The sequence below is a fragment of the Nematostella vectensis genome, chromosome 14 (assembly GCF_932526225.1).
Source record: "Nematostella vectensis chromosome 14, jaNemVect1.1, whole genome shotgun sequence".
NCBI lineage: Eukaryota > Metazoa > Cnidaria > Anthozoa > Actiniaria > Edwardsiidae > Nematostella > Nematostella vectensis.
Window position 1 is genome coordinate 11191001 of NC_064047.1, and position 16785 is coordinate 11207785.

Here is a 16785-nt window from a genome sequence, read left to right on the forward strand (position 1 = left end):
TCCCCTCCTGTCACATAGCTCTACCCACCCACCCCCACTCCCCTCCTGTCACATAGCTCTACCCACCCACCCCCACACCCCTCCCGTCCACATAGCTCTACCCACCCACCCCCACTCCCCTCCCGTCCACATAGCTCTACCCACCCACCCCCACTCCCCTCCCGTCCACATAGCTCTAAAAAGGAGCTTGAGGGACAAGATAACTAACTATAACTTCATGTCCATGGACCCCCCTGTTACGTCTGTTACGGGATCCTGGGTAAGGGGGGGTGTTGATCTGTCTGTGTCATGTGCTGGCTTTGTTTGTCTCTGTTTTCCATACTTCGTATATCGTCCACCTGGAGGGTAAATGTCAAGGAATCAAATTATTTGGCATTTAGTTCGTTATCCTGAGCAATTTGAGCTTCAGTCGAATACTAATATCTGGAACCCTTGATAACTTGAGCGAGCTAACTATTCACTTCATAAATTTACTGTAGTTTTAACCCCGGTGGTAACCCGAACCACGGGATACAATGAATCAAATAACCACAACTCTAACCCTTTATTGTAGATAAACTACCCCCGGTAGCTCAAAATCTCAATAACTCGAAGACCATTTTCAATTTTTCAATAGTTCAAACTTTTTATAATTGTACAGTACGCTTGCATATCTCTCTCTCTCTCTCTCTCTCTCTCTCTCTCTCTCTCTCTCTCTCTCTCTCTCTCTCTCTCTCTCTCTCTCTCTCTCTCCTCTCTCTCTCTCTCTCTCTCTCTCTCTCTCTCTCTCTCTCTCTCTCTCTCTCTCTCTCTCTCTCTCTCTCTCTCTCTCTCTCTCTCTCTCTCTCTCTCTTTTTTGTCGGACATCACACGTGGGGATCACGTGATAACGTAAGGATACTGTTCCATGAAGGAAGGTACGAACACGTGATGCCTCTGGAAGCCAATCGGAAAGCATGCCTGCTTCAGCTGATCTTCATATACCTTAAGGGCTTCGTAATTTGTGGCTCCGTTGGTTCCCTGTTAATGACAGAAACAAATCGATGCCATTTTTCATATGATCTGGCCTTGGTTTTACGGAGAGCTTTGTTTTTGGTGCTCAAGGCCTTTGTACTCTATTTTATTGTCTCGTTCTAGGGTCTTTGTTTTTGGCTTTTGTTCCATTGTGGTTTTGTGCTGGTGCTCCGTAACACCAAGAAACTACCAAGAAAGCTTAGAAAAAATATTTCAATTGCCCAAATTTAGTCAAAGTTATCATCTTGTTCTTCTTATCTGAGTTTATAACGTTTACGAAGCCACTGAGCTGCGTTACCCTAAAAATGGCAATAATCTTGCAGGTAAATCAAATAAGGAATTGATTACTTTCCTTATATGGAAGTGAGCGCGTTTATATATTCTTGTGTGTTTTTAATAACCTCAGCAGCTTTGTTTATTACTTTCACTTCCAGGTGACCTGAGCAATAGACTCCCGACCCATTTTATTCTTTTAAATAAGTATTATAAAAAGAATTAAAAAAATATAAAAAGAATTTTTTTCTCATAAACTGAGTATTCAACCACAGCATTTTTGTTATAAACGCAATACTTTACGCTTGTAAATGTTCTTTTAATAACATAGTGCTAGTCAGCACATTCAAGGGGGAGTTTCAAAAACGCACCTCTTACCACACAACAGCCAACATGTCTGTACGAAGCTAAGGCAATCTCGTTCCCAGAGCCAACGAACGTACCTTTGTGCTAGCGTGCACGGGCTATAGGATAGTCATAGTCTCTAAACTATCTGTATTTGAAAATTTCAAATTCAATCAGAATCGTTATTTGTGTGTATTTAGTGAACAATTGATATCCGCTAAACAGAGCCAATTTACACTTATAATAATGATGTGATGCGCACTCATAGCACTGTTACGCCCAGTTGCAATACACGGTATTTGACTGGAACGTCACTTATGGGAACTGGAGACTCGGGTACCTAGGTCAACCATTTGGGATAGACACAGAAGAGTGTGTACCTCCTATATACGCATTCCTGTGTGATGTGTATTGGTAGTATTAGTATCCCCACTAACACGTTGGCATCACCATAGCCCGGTCGCAGCTTTCGTTATCACAGACAATCTTATTTTCTTTGAGAGAGTTACTGTACTTTTGTAAATATATAGCGAAGGCTGACCTGTGCAAAGTACTTTCCTCCGGGGCTTAACACTTGGAGAGACAAGTTAAGACAGTCGCGGATAAAGTCCCAGTGAGAATCTGCAAGAGTTAGTACGATGGAAGGCGATGAGTGCTATAACAGATGGGTAAACGAGAACGCGAAAGAACAGAGGCGACACGAATAAGTGAACTGATCGAAAGAAACTGGTAGAAAAAGCTCTTTTAGCAGGGACAAACCATAGTAACACAAACGAGAATGAATTATATGAATAAATCCGATTATGAATTATTGAGAAAAATGATGACATGAATAATGAATTATCGAAATAAAATAAGCAGGAATAATGAATAATGGCTGGTAAATAATTCATCTTTCGCCCCCGATGCACACCCAAAACATGATTGTACGTCTACCAACAATTCGATCCTATTTTACCCCGCCAGCAGAGCTAGCCTTTCTCTTTCTCTTCCATTCATCTCCACCCATCAGGTTTTCGTGTTGTACAAATTTTGTATTTGTGCCTTCACTGTCTTTTCTTCAAATATTATAATCATTAACAAAGTGTGACTGAATGCATAGCCATTTTGCTATCCTACTGTATGTATGTCATCGGTAATCTTATCATTATGGAAGGGCAAATGTTTCATGGAGTAACCCATCATATAAGAACCTTTTGAATCTTTTTGGCTTAGTAGTTTCTTATATTTTGAGGCATCGGCTTTTTACTGTATTACCTTGGATTTCGAGGTTGATTGGTATATCGGTCAGGTCATTGATGACGTAATCGAACTTTCTGTCTTCCCGGATGCAGTTACGAAGGTATGCGATACAATCCCCTACGATGATCTGCACGAGGACGTAATAAGTTATACCGCATTCACATCAGCGCTGAGATATGTTAGCTTGTGTAAGTTATACCGCATTCACATTAGCGCTGAGATATGTTAGCTTGTGTAAGGTATACCGCATTCACATTAGCGCTGAGATATGTTAGCTTGTGTAAGGTATACCGCATTCACATTAGCGCTGAGATATGCTTTAGCTTGTGTAAGGTATACCGCATTCACATCAGCGCTGAGATATGCTTTAGCTTGTGTAAGTTAAACCGCATTCACATTAGCGCTGAGATATGTTAGCTTGTGTAAGGCATACCGCATTCACATCAGCGCTGAGATATGTTAGCTTGTGTAAGATATACCGCATTCACATCAGCGCTGAGATATGCTTTAGCTTTTGTAAGTTAAACCGCATTCACATTAGCGCTGAGATATACTTTAGCTTGTGTAAGGTATACCGCATTCACATCAGCGCTGAGATATGTTACCTTGTGTAAGGTATACCGCATTCACATTAGCGCTGAGATATGTTAGCTTGTGTAAGGTATACCGCATTCACATTAGCGCTGAGATATGTTAGCTTGTGTAAGGTATACCGCATTCACATTAGCGCCGAGATATGTTAGCTTGTGAAAGGCATACCGCATTCACATTAGCGCTGAGATATACTTTAGCTTGTGTAAGGTATACCGCATTCACATCAGCGCTGAGATATGTTAGCTTGTGTAAGGTATACCGCATCCACATTAGCACTGAAATATGCTAGCCTGCGTCAGTTATACCGCATTAACATTTGCGCTGAAATATGTTAGATTGTGTTAGCTATACCGCATTCACATTAGCGCTGAAAAATGTTAGCTTGCTTGTTAGGTTATAATGCATTCACATTTGTTACCTTAAAGTTATATCGTCTTCGCATTAGCGCTAAAATAAACCTATTTCAAAAAACGTCAGTGCCAAAGGCGAATTGCAAATAATAATTCTACGGTCTAAGGTGCTTATGGATACTGATTGTTTGTAAGAATAAGGTGTGTTTTCCAGTACCATTACTTTTGCAGTAAAGAAGATGGAATATGTATGTTTCTCAGTAATGTTATGCTTTCGACCTGTCGCAACCACATTGACATTAGCGACAAGCTATAATAGGTCAATTTTTTTAAGTATTTATGCTATTTAGTATCTGTACATACCTTGTGCGTCGGACCTTCCAACGAGCCGAGTGTGCTGCCGCAAATTCCAGGCAGGTGTTTCCTTGCTGCGTTGATTACGAGTTGATCGATTTACACAACGTTAAGGAAAGACGAGGAAAAATTATGCCTGGAATGTGACCAACATAACATATGTGTGACGTGTGACAAGTGTGATGTGTGACGTGTGACAAGTGTAATGTGTGACTGTGACAAGTGTTGTTTGACGAGTGTTATGTTACAAGTGTTGTACGACGCATGTCATTAAAAAGTGTTGTGTGACGCGCGTCACGTGAGTAGCATTGTGTAACGCGTGTCATTTGGAAAGTGTTGTGTGACTTGTGTCATTTGACAAGCGTGCAAGCGTTATTTTGTATGACCTCGGTTCTGTGTCAAGTGTTCTGTGACCTCTGTTATGTTTTTATTGTTTCGTGATCTCTATCACGTGACAAGTGTTGTGTGACTCGTGTCATGCATGAAGTGATGCGTTACGTGACATGTGACAATCAGTGTAACACAAAAATTGTTCCTGTCTTTAAAGGATATCTCGACCATTGTGATAAATCTCGGGTTTTCTTTGAGGAGTTCGTGAATGATCCCCCCGTCCCCTCCCCCAAGGATGAGCACGGTTTTGTCCTCGAAATCTTCATTTCCGTTTCCGGTTATGGCGCGGGTGTAAGCGATATCGCTCTCGGCAAGCACTAAAAAACAAGAATCAACATAAATTAAAGAGAGGTCATTTTGTGACAAGTGTTGACGATTACCTGGTTGTTGTGGTTTAGAGGCTCATCCGAGGGGGTCTATCACCCCCTCCCCCTCCCCCTCCCCCTCCCTCTCTCCCTTCCCCTCCTCCACCTTACTCTCCTACACCTTGGAAAGAAATTCAAAAAAACATTTGTCAGCTAAGTTTTAAAAAATAGACAATTTACACTAAGTTATTGACGTAATTTCGGGCAAATTCAAGTTAAAATAATAGAAAAATGGCTGCGCCCGTCACGAGTGACGAAAAAATAATAACCCTTCAGTTCAGTGATGATGATTGCGATTGTGGTAGTGATGATGATGGTGGTTGTGATGAAGATGATGATGATTATGATGACAATTACGATGGTGACTTTAAAGCTGAAGGTGCTGCGGATGATGATGATGATGATGGTAATGATGATGATGATGATGATGATGATGATAATGGTGATGATGGTGATGGTGATGATGGTGATGATGATGATGATGATGGTGATGATGGTGATGATTATGGTAATTATGATTATGGTAATTATGATTATGATGATGATGATGATGATGGTAATTATGGTGATGGTAATTATGATGATGGTAACTATGATAATGGCGATGATGATGGCAATTATGATGATGATGGTAATAATAATGATAGTGATTATGATGATAATGATGGTAATTATTATGATGGTAATTATGATGATGATGGTAATTATGATGATGGTAATTATGATGATGGCGATGATGATGGCAATTATGATGATGGTAATTATGATGATGATAATTATGATGATGTTAATTATGATGATGGTAATTATGATGATAATGGTGGGTGATGATGATAAGGATGATGTGTACTCACTCTCGATTTCATCCAGGAAGAGCATGTTGCCAAATTGAGGAGAGTGCATGATGAGAATGTCTTGGTAAGGAGATTGCTCATGGTACACCACCCTGCAATCATAAGAAAACAAACATTTTAAACAAATGTTTAGCAAAAAAACAGGGGGGTGCAACAGGAATTAAACATTTGATTATTTATATTATTGTATTATATTTATGCATCGTGCCGAATATAGTGTTATTATTAGTGTTTATAGTGAGACGCCTTCTACTGTGGCCACCGATGTAAAACTTTAAGAAAGTTGGTCAATAAGCAAACGATTATCACTATTTTGATTGACACGAAATTTATAATTTTGATAATACCCTCTTGCTTTTTTGCCCCGCTGAATAGCTAGTAAACTTCGATCCAATCGGATAGTGCGTTTCTCGCATCCCACTAAACTCACTTCCCAAATTTTTGTTGTTGTTGTTTGTTTGTTTGTTGCCCCGCTAAATAGCTAGTAAAATTCGTTACAATCGGATAGTGCGTTTCTCGCATCCCAATAAACTTACTTCCCAAATTCGTTCGTTCGTTCGTTTTTGTTCGTTTCTTTGTTTGTTTGTTTCTTCGTTTCTTTTTTGTTGTTGTTGTTGCTTTGTTTTTTTCTCTGTCTCTTTGTTTGTTTCTTTTGTTTCTTTGTTTCATTTGTTTGTTTCTTTGTTTGTTACTTTTTTTTGTTTCTTTCTTTGTTTCTTTGTTTGTTTCATGACAAAAGTTATTGGGGATTTTAGGCCGGCATTTTATGCATCAAGCGAGTAACCAAGATTTTTTTCAATCAATAACGTTTTAGACTTATTTCTTAGATTGTCATTTTGAAGTTTTCTTGCAAATAAACAGCTGTACTTTGTATAATAAACAATAACAAAGGAGTGATTGATCGACATTTCTTAATGAATCAGGAAAACAGAAAGATTGGTACTAGGTAATGGTATATTATATCAGGTAAACGTCTATAAAATGTCCAGTATTTTGGGAATATGAAACTTTACGTAGATTGCTATTTTTGGTTAAAAATTGTTTATGATAACACATGTTATTCTGGGCTCTGTCGGAGTTCTGACTCACCGGTCAAAGTCATACTCCTTTAACCTTCCGTCGGAAGTGTCATAGTAAGGGTTGATTTCACGCCCGCGGGTAATGGGCGGGATGGCGGAAGTCTTCGCGAACAGCGAATCTTCGATCGATTTCCTCAGAGGAAGAAAATACTAAAAGGAAAGCCTTGTTAGAAAGCCATCTTGTCAATAAAAGGAAACAAACAGATCAACGGTGATAATGATGGTGGTGGTGGTGATAGTGATCATGGTGTTGAAGAAGATGATGAAGATGATGGTTGTAGCGATGACGGTGTCGGTGGCGGTTACAATGGTGTAGATGGTGATGGTGATGGTAGCGATGGTGGAGTTGTTAATGGTGATAATGGTGGTGGTGATAATGGTGGCGGTGATAATGGCGATAGTGATGGTGATGGTGACGGTGACGGTGACGGTGACGGTGACGGTGACGGTGACGGTGACGGTGACGGTGACGGTGACGGTGACGGTGACGGTGACGGTGACGGTGACGGTGACGGTGACGGTGACGGTGACGGTGACGGTGACGGTGATGGTGATGGTGATGTATGGTGGTGACGGTGATGGTGATGGTGATGGTGATGGTGATGTATGGTGGTGACGGTGATGGTGATGTATGGTGATGACGGTGATGGTAGCGATGTGAAAGGGGTGTTGCTGATGATGATTGTAGGAAAACAGACGCAAAGACTACGTGTATAACTTACCCAAAATGTTGGGTCTAGTTTTTCGTTGTTATTGGGTTCATCGTTGAACATGATATCGAGGGTGATCAAACCACCAGGAAGAATGTGCACCGTGCAGTGGCTACTAAACAAGCGATATATCAACTACAGTTACACATGATCATCAAAACGAACGCTATATCAACTACATTTACACATGATCATCAAAACGAACGTTTATAAACTACAATTACATATGATCATCAAAACAATCATCATCACTTCATCATCATCACATCATCATCACCATAAGTAACACTATCATATCGTCATCATCACCAACACCACAAGCATCAACCTCAACACCATCATTAGCACCATACAGGACTATCACCTTTTTCCTGTGGTCGCTTCATAAATAAGCATGTCCCCAAAGCCTTTGACACGCTGTGTGAATACAGGACCCTTCACCTGGAGATGCTTGTGTAATGCAGCAGAAATCTTCTCCTCGATCTGCTCCGAGGACAGACAGATATCCGGGGGAACCTTGAAGTCTAGCAAACTGTGTTTAATCATCATCCTGTCCAAGAAAAGACACATTTACAAGCCTTTCTTCGCAAAGTTCTTGCTTTCTCAACTAACGACTTAAATGGGCCATTTGAGGCTTCTAGGGTAATTCACAAACGTCGTATTTTTCTTAAGCCGTATCCAATGCAAATGCATGCAAATAAATATAAAACAATGCACCTGGTTCATTTGCATTAATTTTCATTGATAATACGAGCCTCTGTGCAAATTCAAGCCTATATTTACTGTGCATCTTTAAAGAATGTCGATCACCCACTCCTTTGTTATTGTTTATTATTGGAAATACAGCGGTTTATTCGTAAGGAAACTTCAAAAATGTTAATCGCTTAAATTAGCCGAAGGAAATGGATGCTTTGTGTGACTCGCCATTGAGTGGGAGAATAAAATGGTGGCGTGATTGGCCTTCTTTAAGCCTTTATTAACTGTGCATCGTAAGTGACCTAATAAACGCCCCCTTTTTAAAAGAACGCCTCTGATCTAATGAACGCCCCCCTAAGCTTACAAGTTTTTAATAAACGCCCCACTCTAATAAACGCACCCCCCCTATTAAACGCCCCCCTCCCATCCCCCGCTCCCTTCCCTGCCAGCTTAAAAACAAACGACGGAATTCCGGAAATATAAATGGTAATTCAATAAGCAAGTAGCGTTTTGTAACGTCGTACCGTCAATGTAAAGTCCAAAATGAGGGTACCGCTCTCTAACGTTCCTCATTTCATTGCTTAGGATGTCAGCAATTTTCTTTCATTTTGTCCTCGTATTGTAACATCCAGGAATATAACGAGGCCTACTTTTCGTTTCCGTTTACCGCATACTAATCATTTCATTCGTCAAACGGTTCACGCTTGCTACGCAGGCTATAATTTAAAGTGATCCTGGCTGAGACTAGAACCTCACTGCACTTGAATGGATTTGTTATATTTTCATAGTTTGTGAAGAACGCCCCTTTCGAATAAACGCCTCCTATCTAATGAACGCCCCCCTCGGACCATCGAAATTTAATAAACGCCCCGGACATTTATTAGGTCATTTACGGTATGTACTGTGCATCTTTAAGCCTATATTTACTGTGCGTATTCAAGCCTATATTTACTGTGCGTATTCAAGCCTATATTTACTGTGCGTATTTAAACCTATATTTACTGTGCGTATTTAAGCCTATATTTACTCTGCGCATTTAAGCTTATATTCACTCTGCGTATATATTCAACCTGTATTTACTGTGCGTATTTCAACCTATATTTACAGTGCGTATCTAAAACTATATCTACTGTGCGTATTTAAGCCTATATTTACTGTGCGTATTTTAGCATATATCTGCTCTGTTTATTAAACCTATATTTTCTGTGCGTATCTTAGCCTATATATAGATTATCGAATAAAACATCAGTCAAGATGTGTTTTGTACAGCGCACTATGTGGTTACTGCACTCAGGTCTGACAGATGTTAGCGGCAAATATTTGTCTAGTGTCTAGACAAACATTTTTTTCGTAAAGTATGAATATTATTTAGATTAAAGAAAATCGATGCGTGTTTCGTGGCGTTATCGTGTTGCATGCATTCTCAAAATATAAACAGTTGTACGTTTTTATTGTATTTAATTTGCCGCAGCGTGAGATCGGCTGAAGATCATTACTGGCTCACCTGCCAAGGATGCTAGCGAGAGCAGACTTCAGCTTGAGGTCGGAAAACGTTGCTACGAGAGCTATTTTGAACCACAAACGCAGCGATTTGAAGCTAGTTAGCTAGCTAGACATTGATACATGAATTGCTTTGTGTAAGCAGAGGTGGAGAAAGAATACTGTCAAGTACGACGCATCCACGCATTCAGAAAACACTTCGTACATTGACCTGTTATCTCGATAAAAACATAAAAACAGTCTCCCTGAAAATCGGGGATGCGACGTAACCGAAGAGCTCGTTCCAGTCCCACTCTTTTAATTCATGTGCAGGCATCCGGGCGACAACGCAAGCTAGACTTACGCAGCTATTTCCCTGTTTCTGTATTGTGCCCCCACAAAATTTCGTGGTGTGCACTGTTATGTTGATCCGCCTGGATACTAAAAAAGCAATGCGATTATATGGAAATAGCGTGTGTAGCGATCTATCGAGTAGGAAGAATTTGGGTCGAAGGTTAATGCGAAGGCCAAGCTTCGATACTTCGATTTATTACTCCTATAAGTAGCTTTCGCTAATACTAGGAGGCATATAGAGCTAAAATAATTACAATAAGTATTGCTCAAATAATAACGAACAATTATGATACAAAGAGTATTAAAGAGTAACTGTATAAGTAAATATTGTAATTAAGCATAAACATACGCACGAGTTATACACAGAATTCAGGGCCACTCCAAACATATTTGCATTTCCATTGTATCTACTGGGTCGTTGTATAAATAATATAATATATAATATATTTGATAAAAAAATGGTGATGTGAAGTTGCACGAAAGCACGATATCGAACAGCTCTGGCAATTTTTTAATATTATGATATTATGATATTATTCTTGATACTTGGATCCTAACATTGTTCTAAAGTCGTAAATTCGTAAGATTGGTTTTTATAAACCCATAAAACACAGAAGACAACAAAGACATTAGTGTGTATTTGTGGCTATGATTTTGTAGGATTTATCTATATGGAGGAGTTTCTGTTTTTCAATGTTTGATGCATCTACAGGAAAGCAAATGTTTGACACGAGGTCCTCAATCACCAGAGTACACACATCGCTAAGCACATGCTTTTGGTTAAACAAAGGAATCTATTAGAAATCTGTACGGTGTTCAAGGGCTTTTGGTCGTCGCTAAAACTTCTAAGTGTTTCGAAGGCCGGGACGATCAAGCAGGGAAGACGACTGGAATCAAAACAAGGAAAGCGCGGTAAAATAATTCAAAATGGCGGGAGTCCGAAAGCAGCTAAATTTATGGTTATCATATGGGTTTCTTCCATTTCAAAGTTACTAGCACGAAAGGGTAAGGTCGCCGTGCTGCATGCGATTTGCGCGCTATCGTCGAGAACGCGGTCGACTTTTAGATGCTTAGAAGCAGGGAGTTGAGTAAGGACAGAGGGGGCAGAGGTGAGGGGGAGAGTCGGAGGAAAAAAGTTTATTACGTGTGCTATTGTATCCTATTTGGTGGATCCAATCAATGAAGTCCTGGTACAAACTGTAGGTACCTGAGAGCTTTAGGGATACATATATCGCACTATATTTTACGCTATCCTATTTGGTGGATCCAATTAATAGAGTCCTGGTACTTATGTAGATACCTGAGAGCTTTAGGGATATGCTACGTTTTTACTTACTCTATATCCTAAAGTCCTGGTTCTTGCTTACCTGAGAGCCTTAGGGGTATATCAATGCTATGCTATCCTGTTTGGTGGATCCAATTAGTAAAGTCCTGGTACTTTAAGTGCCTGAGAGCTTTAGGGATATGCCACGTTTTTCTTTGTTATTTATCCTATTTGGTGGACTCAATTAATAGAGTCCTGGTACTTGCGTACCTGAGAGCTTTAGGGATATGTCAATGCTATGCTATCCTGTTTGGTGGATCCAATTAGTAAAATCCTGGAACTTTAGGTGCCTGAGAGCTTTAGGGATATGCCACGTTTTTACTTACAATATCTGGACCCAGCCCTGTACATAGAAACCTGAGAGCCCAAGGCACTCCGACCATGACCCCTCTCCTCTACTCCCTCATCTCAATCCTGGCCCTGGTCGCGATCTTTCACGCCACCTTTCTCTAAACTACGAATATTCTATATTTTTGGCCATAAAATAAAACAAAATAATTGTGTTTTCCCGAATAATCATGTACGCGATGCATAAATATTTGGCGCATCTTGGGGACTCTAATCTGCCATTTTAGCGATTGAATCTTATTTCTTTAATACGATTTTTGTGCGCTGCTTACCCACATCCATGGCTCCCACAAAAAGATGTGATCAAATGTCTAAAATCAAAAGTTAACATAACTGAAAATGAAAGCCTGTCGCATATGGTTGGGCTACTAGGTAATTCGAGGCATCATTTATTATTGTCATTCTTCTGACAGGTAATTGGGATTAGTGGATCGAAGTGTTACCTGGAATGTTGTAGCCTACAACGAGTAGGCTACAACGATCGATCGATGCTCAAAAAGCATCGATCTCCACAGGGGCCGGGGTAAAAAATTCCGTTGCTAGGAGCATGCGGCTCGTTATGAAATAAGCTTAAGTGTATTTCACAGGTTGTCAATTACTACTCTTAAAAATACGTGGCAGATATCAACCAATCTCATTAGTTTTAGCCGTTCTCATGTGCAAGAGTTTTGAATAAAAGTTCGTATTTTGCTTGTTTAGTCACTTACTTGGTAACCAGTAACAACTCGAGATCTCGATGCCAAATGAAGAATGTTCCAACGAGTCCTTAAAATTACTTTCGTGACAAAACTAGTCAAGTGCAAACGATATGTAGATTTGATAACAGCGTACCCCGGGCTAAGATTTAAATAAAGACCTAATGATCCCAGGACCCTAAACGATCCCAGGACCCGAAATGGTCCCCAAAAGTACCCCAACTGATCCTGGGACCCGAAAGGATACCGACGATAGAAGGACATTTGTTATTCAAGGTAGCATTTTCTCGCGTTCTTAAAAAAAATTAAAAACTACCGCTCATTTGGCTTACGCATAGTTGATATTAACTATAGCTCACGCAAGACATTGAGCGGCTACTCCTTATTTAGCCTCTGTGATAGATATATTCAAAAGAAAGCATTTGGGTTAGAAAAAAAGTTATATGAATAGTAACATATCGGACTGCCGGGTATCTAGTCAAGCATCCCTTCCAGCTGCCGGACATCGGGCACTGCGTTCAACAGTTTATGATAGTGACGAATTCTAACAACATTTTAATGATTTATGGCTGCATTAGCTAGGGCGCATTGTAACAACTGAGGTGAGGTTCGCCAATTGGTGGGGAGTATCAGTTTATTCTGGTGCACTCATTAAGGAGTTACAACAAGATAACACTGATTTAAGGTCACTTCTTGTATGCTCTACAGGAGCGACTTGTCTTTTCGCTGTCCATCATACAAACGATTTTCGAATTTTTATCAAGGAAGGTGAAAGCTTATCGTAGGAAAATTGGACGTTCAGAACAATCCCCGTCCGTTGATCCGTTGGCAATTTTCATGTTTCTTAACTAGAGCACACAAGCTATCATGTCTATTTTTGGATCGGGAGGACTGATATTTATAAAACTTATTTTCACTTTTCTTTACAACTACGCACCTGTTAGTGACAGCTACGCACGGAATATTTGGTATTTGAATCAAGAAGGATAAGAGAAGATGCCAAGGCAATGTTTACACAGCGAAGACAGAGGTCAGAGCGACGCGTTGTACTGGTGCCAACTGAAGGTTTAGTCCACCACCGCACAACAAGCTGTTGTAGACAAGATCAATAATGACAGTTTCAATCATTTTCGTGTCAAAACTACTCAAGCGAATTTATGCAGATTTGATGATAGAAGGTTTTGCATCCTTTAGCTTTTTTAACAAGGACCTTGTGGTACAAGGACAAACAGATAATTGCATTAATTAAAGTCTCCAATGGGCTGTGAAACTTCAAGTCTTTTACGTTGTGTCACGCATGAGATCATGTGGACATTGCGTGACACTGAGATCGGCTGCTCTGTGCTAGCGGACTTAATGAATGTTCTCTGTGAAGTTTTCAATATAGCGTTTAGCATAATTAACATCTCACAGAACACTTCTGGCGTCGATGTTGTCGAAATCTCTCAAATAGTTTGAATGCATTTCGACTTCTCAGGGTGACGTTTTGCAGGAGCATGCGCTTGGACTGGCCACTTGTAACACGGGCTCAAAATAACGCGCCACATACAGCTATTTCAATAAACGTTGTCCAAGAGCGTTCGGCCGCACGCGCACATACCGCGAGGTGGAATGGGTAATATATGTTGTAACAGGTTTTCAGTAAATATGCCGCAGTCTTATAGTGAAGACCTTCGCTGGCAAGTTATCTGGATGGTACAGTTTCTTGCATTATCTATCGAACACACTGCGCCATTTCTTTCTATGTGCCCCGTACAATTGTAAAAGGTATCTGCAAAAATAGGGACAAAAATAGGGATGACAACGCGAAAGACGACCGCAGAAAAAAATTGAGAATTCAAAGAGCCAGACGTGAAATATACTCTGAAATGGATTCTGTCTGATACATTTCAGCCGTTTTACTTCAAACGACAACGTAAAAACATGGTTTCATGGTGTAGCGAGGACGGGAACGTGTGCGCTGAAAACTAGACTATCCTTGTTCGCTATTAGAAATAAGATTCTAGGTTTTACTCTAGTTTTGGGGGGGGAATACATAAACGAGTTCATTTTATCTAAAGTATTTCAAAATTGGGTGCAAAGTATTAAAGCTTTATGGGTTCCCCCTGCAGTCGGTCGCCGTCGTCGTTGCTATTTTGTTCAGGCACTTTGCCAACAGGTTTTCTTTTAGTGTAGCTTCAGATTCTCCGTTTGACACCTCTTACGGGATAGGTGCCAAACCTGCTCTTGTTTACTTGTTTAAGGACGCGCAGATATATATTTAGAAAATTATCAGACTGTACCGCCATTCAGATAGCGTTCAACGAAGTTCGTGTCGGCGGTAAAGAATTGCAGAGCTTGAAACAACATATATTACCCATACTACCTTGCGGTATGGGCGCGTGCGGCAGAGCGCTCTTTGACAACGTTTCTTGAAATAGATGTATAATTTGTAATAAGGCCATTTCAAAGAACATTGGATATTTCCTCTAAAATCTGCTAGATATCCAATTTTGTTATATATATGCTTTTAAAGGATGTATACAGTATACATATCAGTGTTTATGTTACAAGGGAAGAACCTAGGTATTGCGCAAACCAAATAAACGCGATAGATCCCATAGATTTATGTGATTTAACTTATTGCAAACACAGTGAATCAAAATTCATTGAAATACTATCGAAATCAATTCCTAAAAATTCCGATCTCTTGTTAATTAACTAGCCAAATACTCAAACTTGAACAAGATTTGTTTTTCAGTCACGAATTTTATTTAAAAAAAACGTCATAAAATGTACAATAGAGTATATGAGTAGTATTGAGCCCTGAAACTCTCACGAATTGTGTTTTTTACTCTTTATACAAAGTAAGAAACACAATTCGTGGCGGGCTTCAAACTCGCTCGACTGACATTTTATCGGCAAAATTGAAATAAAGGAAGACTCAAACACAATATTACATGGTCTAAAGTTTATTTTCATGATAAATTATTTTTTTTCGCTAACCTATAAATTACCCCATACACATGGGATGTGATGCGCATGCTCAGACAGTCTCGTTGGCGACTAAATTTAAGTCTCTAATGATGCTTTTAAATATATGTTTTTATTCTCTAAACTGCATTGGCTGAGAGGTGTTTGGATCTTTTGGCATCAGTTTAGCAGGAGAATACAAAACAGCAAGGGATAACAGGCTTAAAAACAAGCTTCCCCTCCCTACTCCTTCTAAGCCACCGCACGGAAAGTAAACAAAACCAAATGGAAGCGAATTTTCTCGGAACGAATCGGAAATCACAATGACTTTCCTGCGCCAATTTTTTCTTAGCGTCGCATTTACTGCAACCTTATTGGCTATATTTTTTTATACCCTAGACTTTGATATACTACATTCCGAAAACGATATTTTCTAGAGTTATCAGTACTATGATGTATTACTTTAAAGTGTGGTTTTCATTTTGTATAGATGTGAAAAAAAAACAGGCTTTATCATATGCCTTCTGCAAATTCCGAGGGTAAAACGAGAGAATTTAAATGATAGCAAGTCTAGCGGCGCTTGCCTGCAGTTTGTATTTGAAACAAAATCTTTCCGTATTCACAGTAAAGCAATTTGTTATTAACATATTGGATATTTATATTAATATCTCTGATATTATTACCTTGATGTGTAAGATTCTGCTGTGTGAGATTCGCCAAGGCCAACGTCTTTGCAAGAATTTGTTTTGCTAGCACAGTTGATATTTACTTGATTTACATAGGAGATCTCCGAGCCAATGATTTGCAAGTAATCATTAATTAAAGGGAATCCTGACCGTGAATTCATTAACAAGGCATCTTAGTAAACCTCACAAATAAATGTGAATTGCCGTCGGTCGATGTGGCTTTTATTATATTACACTATTTTTTTCTATAAAATCGAAAATAATTCCGTTTTTCTTTCCAAAATTGCTGTAGTGTATTTGTATTATTGTTGTAAATAACTTGTCAAAAGTTAAACATTTATTATTCTTGTTTCACAGTTAATAAGCATGGGTCTTCTTTTCAGCTTGAAATAACCTCCATAGCTAAAAGTGATATTGTACAATCATGGTAAGGGAATGAAACTCGGATTTGAAACGCGGGTCTCGGCGCCTCGGCAAGTCTCGGATTTACACATCGCTACCCCCAAAATTCAACATGTCCTCCGTACAGCGGGTGAATAAATGATACATTATTCTTCCCAGCTCGCTATCAGCATCATGATTAGCATAAGGCATCGGATCTAGCCTAAAGACGAGTTCTTAAGACAAGGTTCTAGAGATCTCTAGGGTCGGTTAGGGGGGTACATTGATTTATAACCGAAATTATATATAGATAGTTCAAAC

At 39.6% G+C, this 16785-nt stretch overlaps 1 protein-coding gene across 7 annotated transcripts; it reads right to left on the bottom strand.

Annotated features, from left to right (window-relative positions):
- Window positions 1–278: 278 nt before the first annotated feature.
- LOC5513774 (spermine synthase) lies at window positions 279–16259 on the bottom strand. 7 transcript variants are annotated; one of them, XM_048721930.1, is made up of 12 exons: window positions 16081–16190; window positions 13383–13535; window positions 7914–8099; window positions 7562–7664; window positions 6850–6989; window positions 5761–5852; window positions 4704–4858; window positions 4161–4250; window positions 2869–2980; window positions 2153–2232; window positions 881–999; window positions 279–338 (listed from the first exon to the last, which is right to left on the bottom strand). In XM_048721930.1, the coding sequence occupies exons 3-12, from the start codon at window positions 8096–8098 to the stop codon at window positions 287–289; spliced, it is 1128 nt and encodes a 375-aa protein (XP_048577887.1). In that variant the 5' UTR covers window position 8099; window positions 13383–13535; window positions 16081–16190; the 3' UTR covers window positions 279–286. The 7 variants fall into 7 exon arrangements, with proteins under 7 accessions (XP_048577887.1, XP_048577884.1, XP_048577883.1 ...); XM_048721927.1 differs by lacking the exon at window positions 13383–13535 and having other exon boundaries at window positions 7562–7661; window positions 16081–16259; XM_048721926.1 differs by lacking the exon at window positions 13383–13535 and having other exon boundaries at window positions 16081–16259.
- Between the last annotated feature and the right edge of the window lie 526 nt (window positions 16260–16785).